Source organism: Lipophrys pholis (assembly GCF_963383615.2).
Source record: "Lipophrys pholis genome assembly, chromosome: 5".
NCBI lineage: Eukaryota > Metazoa > Chordata > Actinopteri > Blenniiformes > Blenniidae > Lipophrys > Lipophrys pholis.
The window spans coordinates 18,183,111-18,199,798 of record NC_137628.1 but is presented as its reverse complement, the minus strand read 5'-3'; the positions used below and the strand labels follow the sequence as shown (position 1 = coordinate 18,199,798).

Here is a 16,688-nt window from a genome sequence, read left to right as displayed (position 1 = left end):
CACCTTCACTGCAGCTGTTACAATTCTCGGCCAAAGTCCAAGCCATGTTGGATGGCTGCAGCCGCAGCACAGCTGCACCGTCACCTGACGTTCTGCCATCAACCAGTACAACATCTTTTATTACACGACTGAGGAAAACACCAAGCTGCTCCAATATGAGGAAAAAAAAGAAAAAAAAAAAAAGAGGAAACAAGTTGTTTCTGAAAGCTGCAAAACTGTCCATGTGAATGTAACATGCAAGCTTTAGTGGCTGTACTAATTATAAAAATAATGCAAAGAGGATGATATGGAGTTTATTAAGTCAAAACTGAACCTTTTGGAATATTTTTGCATTAGATTATTTTAGTGTGTTTTATCGGGGATGTGTGTGTGTACAGGGCTTGTTAACCACAGAACAATTATTATATATTTAGATTAATTTTATTTTATTCCATGTCGGTGAGCTGTTGAAACATTGTGTAGAATAAAGCAAAACAGCTGAAACAGCCAGCATAAATGGAATAGCTTAAAAAAAAAAAAAAAAAAAAAAAAAAATGTAAAATACCTCAAACTGCAAAAATAGTAACTAAGAAATGATACAGGAAAATGCAGTGCACATACATTGTACCTGTAGAACTTCATAAGCGCAACCTGCAAATGTTTTTACTTAATTTCAGATTATTAACATGTTTTTCGGCTTCAGACAAACGTTTTGATTGGTGGAAAAATCTCAAAAATGGCTCTGATGGCAGTTTAGACAGTGAAAGACCGATACATCTCAAATATGTCACCATTCCGACACAGGGCTCACACATTCACAGCTAATGGGCCGTAGAAGAATCACTATTTAACCTGGCGTGTCTTTGGACTGTGGGATGAAGCTGGAGACAACTCCCCACAGAAAGCTAAACAGGTTAGGACGAGAAACTGCATTGCTAAGAGAGGACAGAAAAGTTTCATGAAAAATTTTAATGATGTGTTTTGGTCTCTACACTCCATGTGTACTTTATTTGTAGTAACAATGCAGCATCTCAGCTTTTCGCCATCTATCAGTTTTTTTTTTTTTTTTTTTTTAAATGTGAACTTTTCTTTCCTTTTTCTGTTATTACTTATGTTTTCACTCTAGCTTTGTGCTGAAACTGGCAAAATGCACAATACCAGGATGATGAAAATGTACCTTTACCCACACGGACATATTGTGAAGGAGCACATTGTGAGAATTTGTTGATGGAAGAACAAAACTTCAATCTTGCACCAAAACGTTTCTCTCCTCTGCCTCCTCCGGAGCCGCTTTCTCTCTCTCAGTCTCTTTCTCTATGGCGTTTTCCTTATCTAGTCCCAACAACTGGAGGCTCACTGGTGAATGTAAATGACTGCTTTCCCCCGATCCATGCAATTAGAGCAAACCCAACCTGTTTGGGATTAAATACCCACAAGTCAACCATCACTCTCTTAATTTTAGAGCCCTTCCTCAGCCTGATGCAAAACCATGAAAACTACAGAACAATGTGACTGGCAAAAAAAAACCAAAAACCTGAGCTGGCTCTAATCTTTGCATCTTTTATCTCTCACTGGCTTTTTTCCTCCCAGTATTCCCTAAACAGAGCAAACACGACAGTGATGAAGGTCAGTTTCATGAGCCGTGGCACCACGACTCCCTCTAAACTAGGAGTTTTACAGAGCGAGACTTTGGCTTCGGTCTGCCCGCCGAACAACTGTGAACATTTAAGTTACACTCCGGCCATCAGCTACAACTGAAAACAACAAAGACAAGTACTGCCTTGAAGATGGAGCCCTGGGAAATGATCAGTCTGCTATTTGGGGAAGAATTATGACAAAATGTATTGGTATTGATGCCTGCATCTTTGTTTTAGCCTCCAGTATTGTAGAAACAGAAGAACAAGAGGATTTAGTTCGTCCTGTTTCAAAACGGTGCTTTGCTGAGTAAAATGTTATGGGTGTGTGATTTAACCGAGGCATCTGTCTGCATTTATGTGCTCAAACCCACGGGCAACCACTTGATGTTCTGACTTCAAACCAACAGGACAGCTGCTTTGATTGGCACATAAACAGAACAAAAAAAAACAGAAGCACAACAGAGCAGTCCGTCACTCAATGTGATCAATGTTGTTGTTTTTGTTTTTGTTTTTTTTAAGGTTGCGGGACCAAATCTTTTGCCAGGCAGCAATCACAACAAGTCCCAGAAACGCATCAGCATGAAATATATTTGTTTTGTCACGGCCTTTCAAATCAACAGTGCGTAGCGTCTCCTCTTTTGACACGTTTTCCTCGGACTAGCACAAGCTCTGCTTGAGACAATTTTATTTGTCTGTTTTGTTTAAAACTGCTGCAACCATCACCTGAAAGATTTTCATGTAGCGCAAATTAACGTAACATGACAGATTACATAAACAATCGTTTACCTCATTCTGGCATATGCACACAAAGTAGAGATGGATTTAATAACTCATTACAAAAATAAGAAGCGGCAATAAGACAGCTAAGATAAGCTAACAACATGTAAACAGCTGTTGAAACCTCTCATAAAGGTAACCTAATGTTTATCCAAAGCAGCTACAGTACTTTGGCCATGTCCAAACGAGCCAAAAGAAACATTTTTTTCTCCCCGCCGTTCTTAAAAAAATTCCGTCCACACACCATTATGAACACGGCTCAAAATGATGCAGTACATACACCAGGCCTTCAGGTGGCACTGTAACTCTGCCACAGAAATACGCCAAAAATGGAGACACGGCATGAAAAGGAAATCTGCTTATTCGAGAAATTAAACTTCTCGCCCCATCAAACCGACTATCATGAGTAGCTTCTGCAGCTCGACGTGGAGCAGGTAGTCCGCCGTTGTTGTCGTCATTAAGTGAAGTCGCGGAGATGGTCGCGGGGTTATTGGTCGAAAGGTGGGGCGATGACATCATTATTTTCAGCAAATTTGCGTCTTGCCCATTCGCACAGGCAGTGTTTTAAAATTCCCCCACTGTAGAACCCATTTCTTTTTTAGAAAAAAAAAAGCTATTTTCAAGCTCCTAAAACGCCGCTCCATGTGGAAAATCGGCCAGAAATTATGCGGTTACATGAAAAGGCGCTCTGGTGTGGACTGGCCCTAAGAGCCCTGTTTACGCAACAATGTTTTCAAAATGGAATTATTTTGTCCATTTACATGGCAACAGTGCTCGGAGCCACTCAAAACACAACTTTTTAAAAAATGGCTCCTAACGTGGAACTTTGACCGTATTAAATAGTTGTACTCTGCACATGAGGGGGGCAATAACAACAATGGTGGCCTCCAGGGTGTCAGGACTCCCAGTCCATATTCTCCTGGGACTTAGTCATCTTACGAGCAATCTAACCTCGTTGTCCGTCCATGTACTCACCATTGCTAATGCTTACAGTATATTGCTCTCTGCGTGCATGTGTGGTTTCAATACAAAAACAACCAACAGCATCGCCTTGTGGCCTTTTTCACTTTGTGCAGACGCTCTATGACTGTTGTGGTTTTAATTTCAAAATGAGTCAGTGTTGCGTTTACAACTTGTTGCATTCAAAAACCCCAAATGTGACTAACAAAGGTTTGAGCTCATTTATTGTTCTGCATTAAGACAAACAACTTTGGAAAGGAGACATTCGAGAAGCACTGTTTGATTAAGGTGAGAGAACAATTATGGAGATGGTGTGAAGCAACAAGATGACTCAGGAGGTTCCATGTGGCTTTGATACACATACCTGAAATCTATCCATCAATTCTACCTTCAAATGGCCAGAACAACATCCAAAAACTCTACTGGCTTCCAGTAGAGCACCAAATCTACTTCAAATATCCACTGCGTAAATAACTGCACTGCTCCATACTTCACTGATCTCCATGTCAACTCACCGAGCCGGACCATCAGATCAGCTTCTTCTCTCAGCCTCACTGTCACTTCAGCCCACCGGACCATTATGGCTCTGGACCTCCCTCTCACATGACAACCCAAATATTCACTCCTAAATCATAATTCTATATACTGTTGACTGTCTTGGAAAGAGCTGCTTAACTCTATTCTCACTCTTATTCTTATTATACTGAGGTCACATTTAACCCATTTGACCTGGAATGACTTCTGCAGATGCCTCGACATTTGACGTGAGAACAATTTTTAGAAACCTTCATTTAAAGTACCCCGACTGACGAAATGAATAACGATTCAGTGAAATACACCAGAGACAATGTGAACTCTCTTTTCATTCAGCTCTAAGAGGAGAAGCACACAAACGTCGCGCTTGCTGTTAAAGCAGCACACCTAAACGTAGCCTCAGGCCTTAATGAGTTAGGCACTTTTTCTTTTTGTCCTTTAACATCAGTAGTTCCTGACAGACGAGGGGTTTGAACATGTCTTTCCGTCGAAGGTATTAAAACTCCAGTAGTGGGTTGTTTTTTTTGTTTTTTTGCTCATGTGGAATTTTTTTTTTATTGATCAGTAATTTGCCTCAAATAAATGAGTAGAAAATGAACCTGAGATTCACGAGCAGGCTGCTGTGACGCGGTGTCACGAAAGACTAATCTGGTTTGATTTGAATCATATTCCATCTCCACCTCACTTAATAGGATTAGCTGGGTAATTAGCCCTCATATGTCGAATGCTAAAAAAGCCAGATAGTTGCTGCTGGCGGGAAGGAGCCGAGCGGAGCTCCCGGAGCCTTCTGACAACTTGTTGTAACGGAGTGCAATGCGGAGAAGCCTCCTGTGATCTCCAAAATTACTCATCCTGACCACGCACAGGTCAGCGCCTGATAAAACGAAGTCATTAATACGAGGAGAAAGACAAGGGGAGAGGGGAAGAGAAAGTCAGAGGGAAAGGGAAGAGGAGAGGAGAGGATTTGCCGTCCGTTCGAAGGGCACAATTAAAAACTGGGAAACTTATAAGAAGCTTCGTCTGACTACAAGCGTGGGATACTGAAAGAGTTTACGTCGTCATTTCAGAGACAAAAACAATACGAGCCGGCGGAGGAGGTGGACAGATGGGAGGACAAAAAAAAAACTGAGGTGATGGGAAAGCGAAGACACCTTTAACAAAAAACTGGACCTCTGCCTTTATTTCTGACTCCCTGATATCTGTGTGAGAAAGAAAGGGCGAAACAGGGAGGAGGGAGAGTATGGCAAATGGATCGGTCTCGTCCCGGGAGTGCTCTGAAAGCAATCTGACTGACCTGCCCTCTCAACGCAGCGCTGACATGAAATATTTAGCTCCGCACACCTGCAGCTTTAACATACATTATCCATTGTGGCGCGCAGGCGGCTAAAGAGCGGAAGTGTCACTCATTTCGACTGGTATTTCAAAACATGATAAGAAGAAATGAAATGTGAAAATTACAACCCTGCCTCCGTCAAATAAATTATGCAGAACTTTTGAGAGGAAAAAAAAAAGAAAGGGTTTTAAAGAAGTGAAAGTGACTGATGTGTGGATCATGCTCTCCGAGAGTCACACCGGGGCTGCTGGTTCAGATGGAGAGCGTCACCCAGTTTCAATAATGCCCCTCCAACTGAATGCTACTTATTATTTTGATACGTCCCTGAAATATGGATAAGTACGGCGAACCTGCACCTACTAGAGCCAGAGGAAAAGATTTGTAGAAGCTGAGGACTATGGAGTTATCTTCTTATGTGCTTTGTCATTCTCTTAATATCTCGCTGCATCGATTGCTCTGGTTCCCAAAGCTTTTTCTGTTGCCTCCAAGAAAAAACTATAATGCGCTTTTGTTTTTTTTTTATCTATTTTTTCCATAACTTCTGATCACATTGCTTTGCAGATCACAAAATCTGATTCTGGTTAGTGTCTCGTTCAACATTGTGCTTTTTCTCCAATTAAAGATCCGTCTTCTAAACCACTTTCTTCCATTTGGGGTTGCGGGGGGGGATAAAGCTGGTCGCAGCTGATTATGGGTGAAGTCAGGGAACATCCTGGACAGGCCAATCTGTCACAGGACAGGCACAGAGAGACAGACAGACACATTCACACCTACAAGAAATTAAGAGTTAACCTTTAGTTAAACACACAGAGAAAATCCCAGGGGGGGGGGGGCATGCAAACTCCACACAGGAACGCCAGGCTTATATGAATGCCAACATGCTCATCTCAATTGTACACGCTGTAGACATTAGGACTAAGAAACACAGGCATGTAAATGTGCTCATTGGAGCGATTCGCGTAAAGCATCAACGGCTGAGTTAATATTAAATTGCGTCATGTAGAAACATCTGGAAATAGTCCGTTTGTTTATATTCAGATGCCAACCCGACTATTACATTGTAATTATTACATTGAAAAGATGAAATCACATCACAGCAGGTGAAAGTTGTTCCAAAGGTTCTTCTGACTGTTTTATAAATTGAGTTCCAACAAAAACACTGCTTAAAACAAATCAGTGGATTAAAAAAAAGCATGGGCTGATTTCAACATTTGCTTTTTATGCACTGACAGGGAATCAGCTAGAGGCTCTGTCGGTTTGTGACACTTCAGATTACACCAAAGTGTTTTGAGATTTGACTTTAAGAGCCAGACATCCATGTTCTCACGCGGCGCCCACATTTAGAGCAGTCAAAGAGCGCCGGGGAGGACAAACAAGATTATTTTCGATCAGGCCCCGTCTGCTGGACTGTTGAAAGGGTTAAATGTGTGACTAAACTGGGAAAATAGAAACATCAATCAAACTCCACAGCATGGCAAGTGAGTGAGAGAGAAAGAAAGTGTGTTTAAACCTCTAATAGGATGGGATTAGTTTTACAGAGAGACGATGGCTACAGTGAGCCTTACTGCAGCACGTCTGTTGTCTTCATCACACCTAAATCCAGTCAGTCATCACTCATCTTCTTTACTGCACACGGCTTCAAAATAGAAATCAACTAAAGAGGCTTCGTGTCATGAAGGAAATCTAGATTACTACATTTGAGGGTTTTTCTGAGGGGGGGGGGGGGGGGGGGGGGATTGCCAGCATGAACTGAGGTCGTCGGGTTGCTCAGACTTTCCTTGCTCTTGTGAAATAGTAATATCACTGCTGTTCAAGCATATCAGCATCAATAATGGAGGTTACATTTGACTTGGTGCTTTTTGGTTGCAGTGACTGTACGAATGGAGCCAGGCACTCCCATCTGTAATTTCTGAGACTGAACAAATGGGCTTTTCACATTATGGATGTCCTGCAATGATGATTGCCTTTTTACACAAATTTCTTCCAGTTGAACGCCGTCTGAATGGAAGTTTACAATAAGAGTGACAGAGGCGAGAGAGAAAAAATACATATCTAAAGAAGAATATCTGATTATAGCCAAGTGGGACGCAATATGTCTGTGTGCAGCTTATTGTCGTAGTTTGTTCCCTCTTAATTCCCCTGTCCACAGGGATTGGGAATAATTGCAAAAGGGGGCATTACAGATGTAGTCTATTATCCCCTCTTGTTCAGCCGGCGAGCACAATGGGATACGCAGTGCATGCACAATGAAAGGAGAGGGCTCATCAAACCACAAATTGGGACTGAAAACAATAAGGCGAGCTGGAAAGACTGGACCCTCGGCTCAAACAATCATCAGCTGCAACGGACCAGGGATGACCTACGTATAGCAGTAAGCGGCGAATGTCCGAAAAACGTGGCCTAAACAGTTCTATGACAACGTTTACTTCTCTGATCACGTCTGTCGTACGATAACCCCCCACAGGTGAAAAGGACACCCATTTTAAAATGGAGAGGCTATGTAATTGTAGCAATCGATCAAAGTGTGTGGTGAATCAGTTTTCAATGACAGAGAGACCCGAGTCTGAATAGAAACTTGTTTTTGTTTTCTTTTTTCCTAAAGTGATAAAACGGCGGTTCGGTTGTTTTCTACACAGTGTTTACCTTCCTTTCAATTGGAGGAATCACATCACAAGAGGCCTCACAAAGTTGTAGCACTGATTGACACACGTGAGATTTATATTAAACTAGTTAGCTATAAGGACCCTGCATAGTGTTAAAAAAAAAGAAGAAAAAGAAAAGTAGTACTCAGTTTTTGATGAATTAGCAAAAAGCAGAAGAAAACTTATGAGAAATGGTATTTGGCGGTTGTGGGGGAAACAACTACCGTAATCTCCCCAAATACAGGAAAAGAGCCTATTATCATCGAGCACCAGCGAGCTCCACGCGTTCACACACACGCATACACACACACACAGATTAAGTCCAACAATAGATCTGAACGACCCCATTAGACTCTGGAGCCGGAGTTGAGTGTGGGCCAGAGCCAACCGAGTCGTCCCATTATGCCAATACCAACACATGGCATGGAGTGAATTAATGGCTAAATGGAGCAATGCAAATTGTTTGGAGCATAATGGGCCTACCTGCTTCTGTCACAGTTTCATTACAATGAGGCCCCGGGAAGGAAAATAAAGGCACAAATGCTGCAAAACATCGAGCCAGGTTATTTGGTCACTTTTTCTCTGCGAAGCGCGAGGAATAATGTCGTTTAAAGATCCAAGGCCATGAAAAAAGGGCGCGTGTGCTCATTGTTGTTCTGAATGGAAATCGAATTGCTCGTCGGTTAGATATGGAGAAATCAAGTGGCATGAGTGGAGCTAAAGTTTGCCCCAAGTGAAGCAGTTGAGAGGGAGAAAACCGATTAGACGTAACGTGGGACTGATGAGGAATGGACTTGTAACCCGAAGGGAATTTGATTTATTGATGTTGGATAATCACTCAGGTGAAGACACACACACACACACACACACACACACACACACACACACACACACACACACACACACACACACACACACACACACACACACACACACACACACACACACACACACACACACACACACACACACACACACACACACACACACACACACACACACACACACACACACACACACACACACACACCCCTTTAACTTGTAATGAATTCACGCTGTCGCGATGTCAGAGTCTACAATCGGATTGTGACCAAGCGGTGGAGTCGCAGCTTCAAGGGATCCCATTTTCACTGCTTCAGCAGTCTGAAAACACTTCACACTTATGGACCAAAGACGAAGTCTGGAAGCCGCAGAACAACTATTTACTCGGGCCATGGTGCGCATGCGCTAACAGCTTTTCAGAAAAGTTTCGTTCTTCCCCATTTCCATGCACACGGAGTTGGAGCGCTTTTGAAGTTCCACCATTGGAAGCTGCTTTCAAAAAGTTATGTTTTCAGAGGGTCCAAGCACTGTTGTCTTGTAAATAGACACTCAAAATGCAACAAAAGTTTCCTATTTTCAATTGAAAATAACACGTAAACGAGGTCTCAGTTGTATCTAATAAGAGCCTAAGAGGTTAAAGTCTTCCATAAGGTTAAATTCTCACCTTTGTCAGGCCTTCATGCCGTCTACAATTTGATACTGTGGATACAAAATATTACAATTACAACAAACAGATGTCAATCTTCATGTGAAAAAACAAAATCTTGGTGCAGAAAGTAGTTTAAAGGGGAAGTTTTTTTAAATCTTTTTTATCTTTATGTATATAAGGTTTGTCTACTCATTTCAGATTCTGGCATCATCCTTCACTATGTGTGCCTTCTTGCTTAGAATGACCAAAGATTCAGATCGCATAAATACTATAAATTGATAAACATTAAAGTAATTCTGATTGTGATATCTGATGAAATACTACCGGGAAGTCACATCGTGGCTTGAAGTTTGTTTGACAGGAGGTATGTGGGACTGCAGAACTGGTAAAAATGGATGACAGCCGGCCAAAACTTCTGACGTTCAAGAAACAGCAATCAGCTGTCGGACGCTCCAACGTTTGAGTAATCTGATCTTTCCTAATCCTGTCTGTTGCTCCAAAAACAGGTTCTTTCGAAAAGTGGTATTTCTTTCAATGAATTACTTATTTTTGAAATTGATCTCTTGATTATGTTTGAAATAGTCTGTCATCATAAATTGCCTACAATTGAAAAAAAAAGAAAAGTCCAACATTTGTTAAGGTTTTTTTTGGTTTGTTTAGTTTTTTGCTGATTTTGGCATTTTAATTGAGGGTCTTTACAATTAAATGACAAACTTCTTCACCTCCAAAATTTTGTTTTTTTAATTACATTGTTATTTTTTTACAAATTGAATGACTGAAAAGCAATTTTAAAAAAAAGGGAAAAAAACAGGGTTTACAGCAACAACAGCTTAAGACAAAAATCCTCTTGACACAACAACTCACCTTTCAATACTTTCCCGTCGCTCTCCCCACCCTGGTTATGAGCCTCTTTCTGCATTTCTACCTGATCTTCAGTTTTAATCTAGTTACTCATCTTTTCACGACCGTGACCTTTTCTCTGTCTGCTTTTGTCAAAGTCCAAAATAATCATTTCTTTATTTTCTCCACCTCCCAGTCTGTCTCTCCCTCTTTTGCTGCTTTTTTATACAGTATGCAGAGTAATATATAAGCAAGTTGTTGCCATGTCAACAGCATTCACTCCGTTTGGTGTGTGCGTGCGTGCCTGCGTGTTGGAGAGAAATGAAAAAAGACAATGAGCCAAGTCATCGGTAATAATGGTGATCACAAGAAGAAAAAATAAACTGAGATTTTGAAAAAACAATTGCGTTATCTCAGTATCGCAGTTTCTGATAATGTTTAATGCAGTTTCAACCTCCACGTACACACATACTTCACTCGTGTGCTGCGTCCACTCGGCACGCTTTTTTTTTTTTTTACATGTCTGATGCTCTTATCTTCTTTGGCTCTAGGCTCAGTGCACACGACAACGAATAGGAGTGTATCCGCAAAACTTTCTTCACTTTTGGGGGGGTTCGTCTACGCGACACCGGTGTGTGGATCCACTGTAAGGTTTTTATACCGGCTCCTGAGGTGGAATATTTCGAGGCCATGCGCACGGACTTAACTGATTTACTCTCACTTTATGGCCTCCGTCTCTTTTTCAGCTCTAAGATGTGCTAATTACATGTTGACCAAACTCCTCGTCCTCCCTGACACCCACACGAGTTGTGCTATTTCATAACCTTCACTCCTCCCTCACTTGTTTATTCTGTTCTCTCCTTCTTCAGCCCCACAGTATCATAACTTCATTGTTCTTTTCTTTCTGCACTGGTATGCCACTAGAAGATTCTTTTTTTTATTTTGTTTTTATGCGAAAAGTCATTCACAGAAGGAGAAGAAGAAAAGGAGGCCGTGAATGGTTTTTTTCTGAATGTCTCTGAACCTGACAGACAGTTTCAATATCTCAGATTTTTTTTTTTGGGCTTTTATGACAAGGACATTGGAGCAGCTCTCTCCGGTTCGGATGTGCTTCCTCAGGTTTATTCAAAGTGATCCAAGTAATTTTTGACAAATGACTGCCGAGTATTTGCTTTCCAGATGACGAGAGACTGCCATATGAGTTGGTTGTTGTACTGAAATATTAATAATAATAATTACTCTAGTTTTCAACAGTGACGAGTCAGTAACTGATTACTAGTATGAAGTTGTCACTATGAACTGCTTCACACACTAAAGCTTTATCTGAGGCCACAACATTTTCAAGTGAAAACGGAAAACCTTTGTTGCGTTCTGTGTCGGTGTACACGACATGGCTCAGAGCCACTGAAAATGGCTCCCAAGGTGTAACTTTTTGGAAAACGCTTCATCTTCATCTTTTGCACATGTGCGAGCAGATCAACAATAACAACAATGGCAGGCAGCAATCCAACTTCACACAAACATCAGTGTACTTGCTGTTCTTTTATCGTTTATAGTGCACTGTTTTTTGCGCGAGTGTGTGTGTGTGTGTGGTTTCATTACAAGAAACAATCAATAGTGCCAACTCATGGCCAGCTATGCTAACTACATTTCTTTCAGCGCTTTGTTTCCGTGGAAACAACAATCACTTTCAAAATCGTTGCCGTGTAGACGTGGAACGTTTCTGAAACAAAAAATGCAGAAACGATGTGTTTTCATTTGAACCGTTTTCATGTAAACGGGGCCTAAAGCTGTGGTCTCCTTTAAGATGTGCAGCTGTGTTACTATTTCACTAAACTCCCGTTCACTTGAGGAGGAGCACCTCATTGATCCTGAACAACTCATGACAGCAACATGAGACAACACAAATCCAGACCAATAGTGTAAACTATAAAGGAGACCAAAATATTGCCTTACGTCTTAATCACAGGTGGGAATCACCAGATGCTCCTCGGCACAATATTGTGAAGATACTTGTCACAGGTGTGATGGATGATGATAATAATCAAGGGTCAAGATCTAATACACCACCCGTTAATCTTATCTACATTCTTCTTTTTGTTTCGTAGTTTTACTTGTATTCTCCACCTTACTCTCAATATTTTGTCATGAAATATAATCAGAGAAATGTATTTATTTATTTATTTATTAGACACAAAAGAGGCTAAACTGAAATAAGAGTATCATGATAAAACTTGAACAAAAAGACAGAAGACAAACTTTCCTAAGGGTGATAGGTCAGAGAACGGGCAGTCAAAACAACGGAAATAATTTAAACAAGACTAAATCAAACCTGCAATGTTTTTGAAATACCATCATCCGTACCCTGAAATGCCGACTGTAGAGAATCTGCTTTGCTTTACATTTAAAAGACAGCTCGTTGTGGTGATCGTCCTGTCAGACACGTCTCAAAGGTTATTTTTTCCCCATCATGGCATCCTTGTGCTGCCTGATTTAAGCCACGTCTCCTGTATCACCAACCCACTGTGACAGCTTTTGACTTGTTATATACTCTTTTGTTTCACACTGTGGGGAGCTTCAGGATGACGTTGGGCTCAGACAGGGGGTCAATTAAAAACACAATCAATCAGCAGCGAGGCTCGGTTTGAATAAAGTACTGAGCGGTACGTGTCTGGTGTTGCATAATAAAGAGTGCAAGGGGAGAAAAAAATAAATAAATTATATCATTTGAAGACTTGAGATTGATTCATAAAGTTGAGTAACTTGAAACTAAACATTCATTTTCTGTAAATCAATTATAATTTAGACGGTCGAAATTAAGCTGAATGTGATTGTTTTCGAAAGTACCACAATTACATACTCGTGTCAAGTATTCTAAAATAAACCACAAAGATTACATTCAAACTCCAATCAATCCAACATTTGACTTGCTGATTGTGAGGTGAAATTATGCAATAGTCACCGTGCAATGCTGACGTTTATCATTTTCCAGCAGAAGTGAACCCTTTCTTACCTTGGCAGCCATGACCATGGAGGAGCCTCCTCTGATGCCCAGGATGGGGAGATGCGTCTGTGCAGAGATGAAGTCCAGGATCTGAGCGATGGCCTCCTGGTCCGTGTCGTCACCGAACACAACGCCTTGCAGTGAGTTTCTGGTCATTTGAGCACAGATCCTATTGATTATACTCTTTGGGTCCGTCTCATTCATCAAGACCACCTCGACTTTGGGGGGATAAGGGATGTGAAGGAAGTCCTCTTTCTCAAGTCCAGCCCCTAGCGCTACATCACTAGAGTTTCCCACGAGGATGACAGCGATGCTGAGTGAGCTGATCAGCTTTGGATTGATGGGAGGCAGCGCCGGGGAGCCGGGAGAGTACTGAGGAGGGATGACAACGCCCCTCTGTGTGTTGCCTCCCCTCTGTCCTCCTTGTCCCCCCGGGGAACCTCCAGGACCTGTACCCGGACCTCCTCCTCTGCGGCACTCGCAGACAGGCACCAGGAGAACGGATAGCAGGAGCAGAGAGAGGGACAACGGGAGGATGGGCAAGGTTAGCCGAGGCTGGGGGTAACAGTGGTGAGGAGACTGGTCCGGAGGAGGAGGAGGAGGAGAAGCACGGGGCGAGGAGAAAGGGGAGACCGAGTGCTTGTCCTGAAGATGGGAGAGAGGGCGGAGGCTGACAAGCATTGTGGAGGAGTGTAAATGCCGTCCCTGCAGGGAAAGAGAAGAGAAACAAAAGAACCCCATCAATGCAAGATACCTAGGAAATAAAGTGGAACAATGAAAATGTGACCAACACTAGAAGAGTTTTGTCTGTCCGGACTATATTCACCAACATGATGCTTAAACTAAATGAAACAAAACATGAAGACGGAGCAACTTTCTGCGACGACAATGTGACAAGGTCATCCTGATGACCTCCTGAATAACTGTTATCGCAATATAGTGCTTACAAGGTTTTAGAGGACACTGCACCAGGACACAAATGTGAACTTTGACCTCTGGTCACCACAGCTCAACTTTTCATGAGAGTTAACATAGTTGTCCAATCTAAAGCAGTAAAATAGCAATGTAGAGAATCTAATGCAGACTACAATACATTTTCAGTGGTGACTGAGCGAAAAGAAAAGAAACTGGCAGCTCTAGCAAGTATTTGTGAAATCAATAGCATTAAAAATATATTAAGAAACAAATCCTCCAAGGTATTGTTGCACTGTTTCTACTTCTTCTTGTGTATAAAATAAAAAGGCAAAATATGAAGATGAAGTGAATTAGGTCACATCAAGATCTATGAAGCTTTTGAGTTCCATGGTCTGAGGATGTGAAGGGTGGTTGGATGGAACGGTGAAGCCTCGACATGACCTGACAAGCCACGGTAAACAACTGGGATTCAGCACCTCGGATACAGCTGGTCTTATGGGGGATGTCAGGAACAGCAGTAGGGGTGGGTTCTTCTCTATGAGCAGGCTGCAAGGTGTTGTTGGGGAATTTGCCAGAACATGTTCGATTCACAACAGCTTCAACTCGCAACTTAGTGGACTGCTGTGCTCCCAGTGCCAGAAACCGCAGGACGCCTTCAGAGGTTGTTGTTGACTTCATCTCAGTCCGCTGTGTTTGGCTCAGCGAACAGTAAATCAGATGGGAGCGGCTCATGTTTGTGGACAGCCGGGTGCTGAAACACTTGCACACGGACCGATTTTGGATCAATAACATAAAAACTAACCTCGCTGCTGTCTCATCCCAGCTTGTGTGTCATATCAGTGGATTAACGACACAACATTAGAATCAGCTTCAGGGACAGGAAGTGACTATCCCTGTTCTTAACTTTCCTGACGCTTCCTGCTTAAACCCCCAAAAGGTTGGACTTTAAAATGAAACAAAGCGACATTTGTAGTGCGTGAAAACACAGACAAACAATATATCCCAAAAAAAAGTAAAAGGTCTGATTAATATACACTTAGAGTCAAATTTTTGGGTCTGTAAAATAAGAACTGACACCTTATTTCAACTGTGCAAAATCCCACTCAAACGCCCACTCCGAAAGCATTTCAATCACACGCCTTTACTGCCGAAACTCAACGATCCTTCAGTAATCACATCCACTTAATGTGGCAATGTTAATTCAGAGTAATTTAACAATTACAATTTACAAATTAACAAACACTCAATTTTCCACAAATGGAACAAGAAAACAATTAACTATTATTATGAAAAACAAAAGAAGAAGAAAACGAATGGTGGTGAAACCAATCTTTGACAGAAATGTGTTTTAAATACGTGTAAAACGTGATATATATTTCATACACTGCTTTATTGTGTGGCTCCTTCAAGTGTTACTTGCCATCTCATGAATCCCGGTTAATAACATAAACTATATTCTCCAATAACGCTTGTGCGATGATCTTGAAGTGATGAATACAGCAACTAAAACCCAGTAATGGTCAGGGTTTGAGCACACAGATGACTCAGGCACCTTAATTGCCAACCCAAACTAATTGACCCACATAGCTGGATATCAAACTTGAGAGAGAGAGAGAGAGAGAGAGAGGGGGGGGGGGGGCTCTGAGCTCTCATCGAGCATCAAGTGACAATGCCACATCCATTATACTGTGCTATGACTTACTCCGAGGAACCCTGTGGCACACATCAAAGCAGGCATGAGACTGTGTGTGTGTGTGTGTGTGTGTGTGTGTGTGTGTGTGTGTGTGTGTGTGTGTGTGTGTGTGTGTGTGTGTGTGTGTGTGTGTGTGTGTGTGTGTGTGTGTGTGTGTGTGTGTGGCATTCTGACAGATTGACGGGCTCACAGCTTCATGGACTACTTGCCCGGCTAAGTGACCATTAGACACTCAGACCGAGCTTCACTGAGTCTCTCCCTCCTTTATTTTTTTATTTTGGTCTCTCCCTCTCACCCACACACACAATTTTATTGTTTTTCCTCCCCTTTACCCTTACGACCTTCTCCGCTCAGGCGCTCCCCCCAACCCGCTGAGATCCCCGAGCTGGTATTTGAAGTCAACAGCAGCCCTATTATTTACTATTATTGCTATTATTTAGTGCTCCTCTATTAGCAGACGTACAGAGATCAGCAGAGTAAAATACAGCAGAGAAATGATGAAGGAAGGGGGCGAAGAGAAAGAAAGAGAGAGGCGGAGTGAAAGATGTAAGCGGAGGGAGTCGACAGGCAGGAAGAAACACAATTAGTCATAGCGTGATGTGAAAATAGTGGCTGCTCGGTAGATGCACTTTCAAGTGAACAATTTACTTTTTCCTTTCTTTTTCTTGTTTTGTATAGATAAAGATGAAAACTCTTAATGAGTACATGTTCCTTCTCATATTCTAAACTGAATGGCCGAGCAGCACTTTAGAAGACGAATAATGGAAGTGTGGACTCAGGGGCCGTCCACACGAGCAAGCCGGTTAACCTAGACGAGCTGTTATTGACCTATCATCCAGACCAGGCGGTGTTTTAGAAGCGTGAAAACGGGGGCTTTTTGAGCGGGTTCCAGAGTGGTTAAAT

General features: G+C 42.0%; 1 protein-coding gene across 1 annotated transcript in view; it reads right to left on the bottom strand.

The window, feature by feature from the left end:
- Positions 1-16,688, bottom strand: part of grin2bb (glutamate receptor, ionotropic, N-methyl D-aspartate 2B-b) — a gene marked incomplete at its 3' end in the record, with an annotated part of 108,689 nt that overhangs the window by 75,420 nt on the left and 16,581 nt on the right. The window contains exon 2 of the mRNA XM_080464446.1: positions 13,187-13,882. Within this exon, the coding sequence (XP_080320572.1) occupies positions 13,187-13,882 (696 nt within the window). The remainder of the gene's footprint in view (positions 1-13,186; positions 13,883-16,688) is intronic.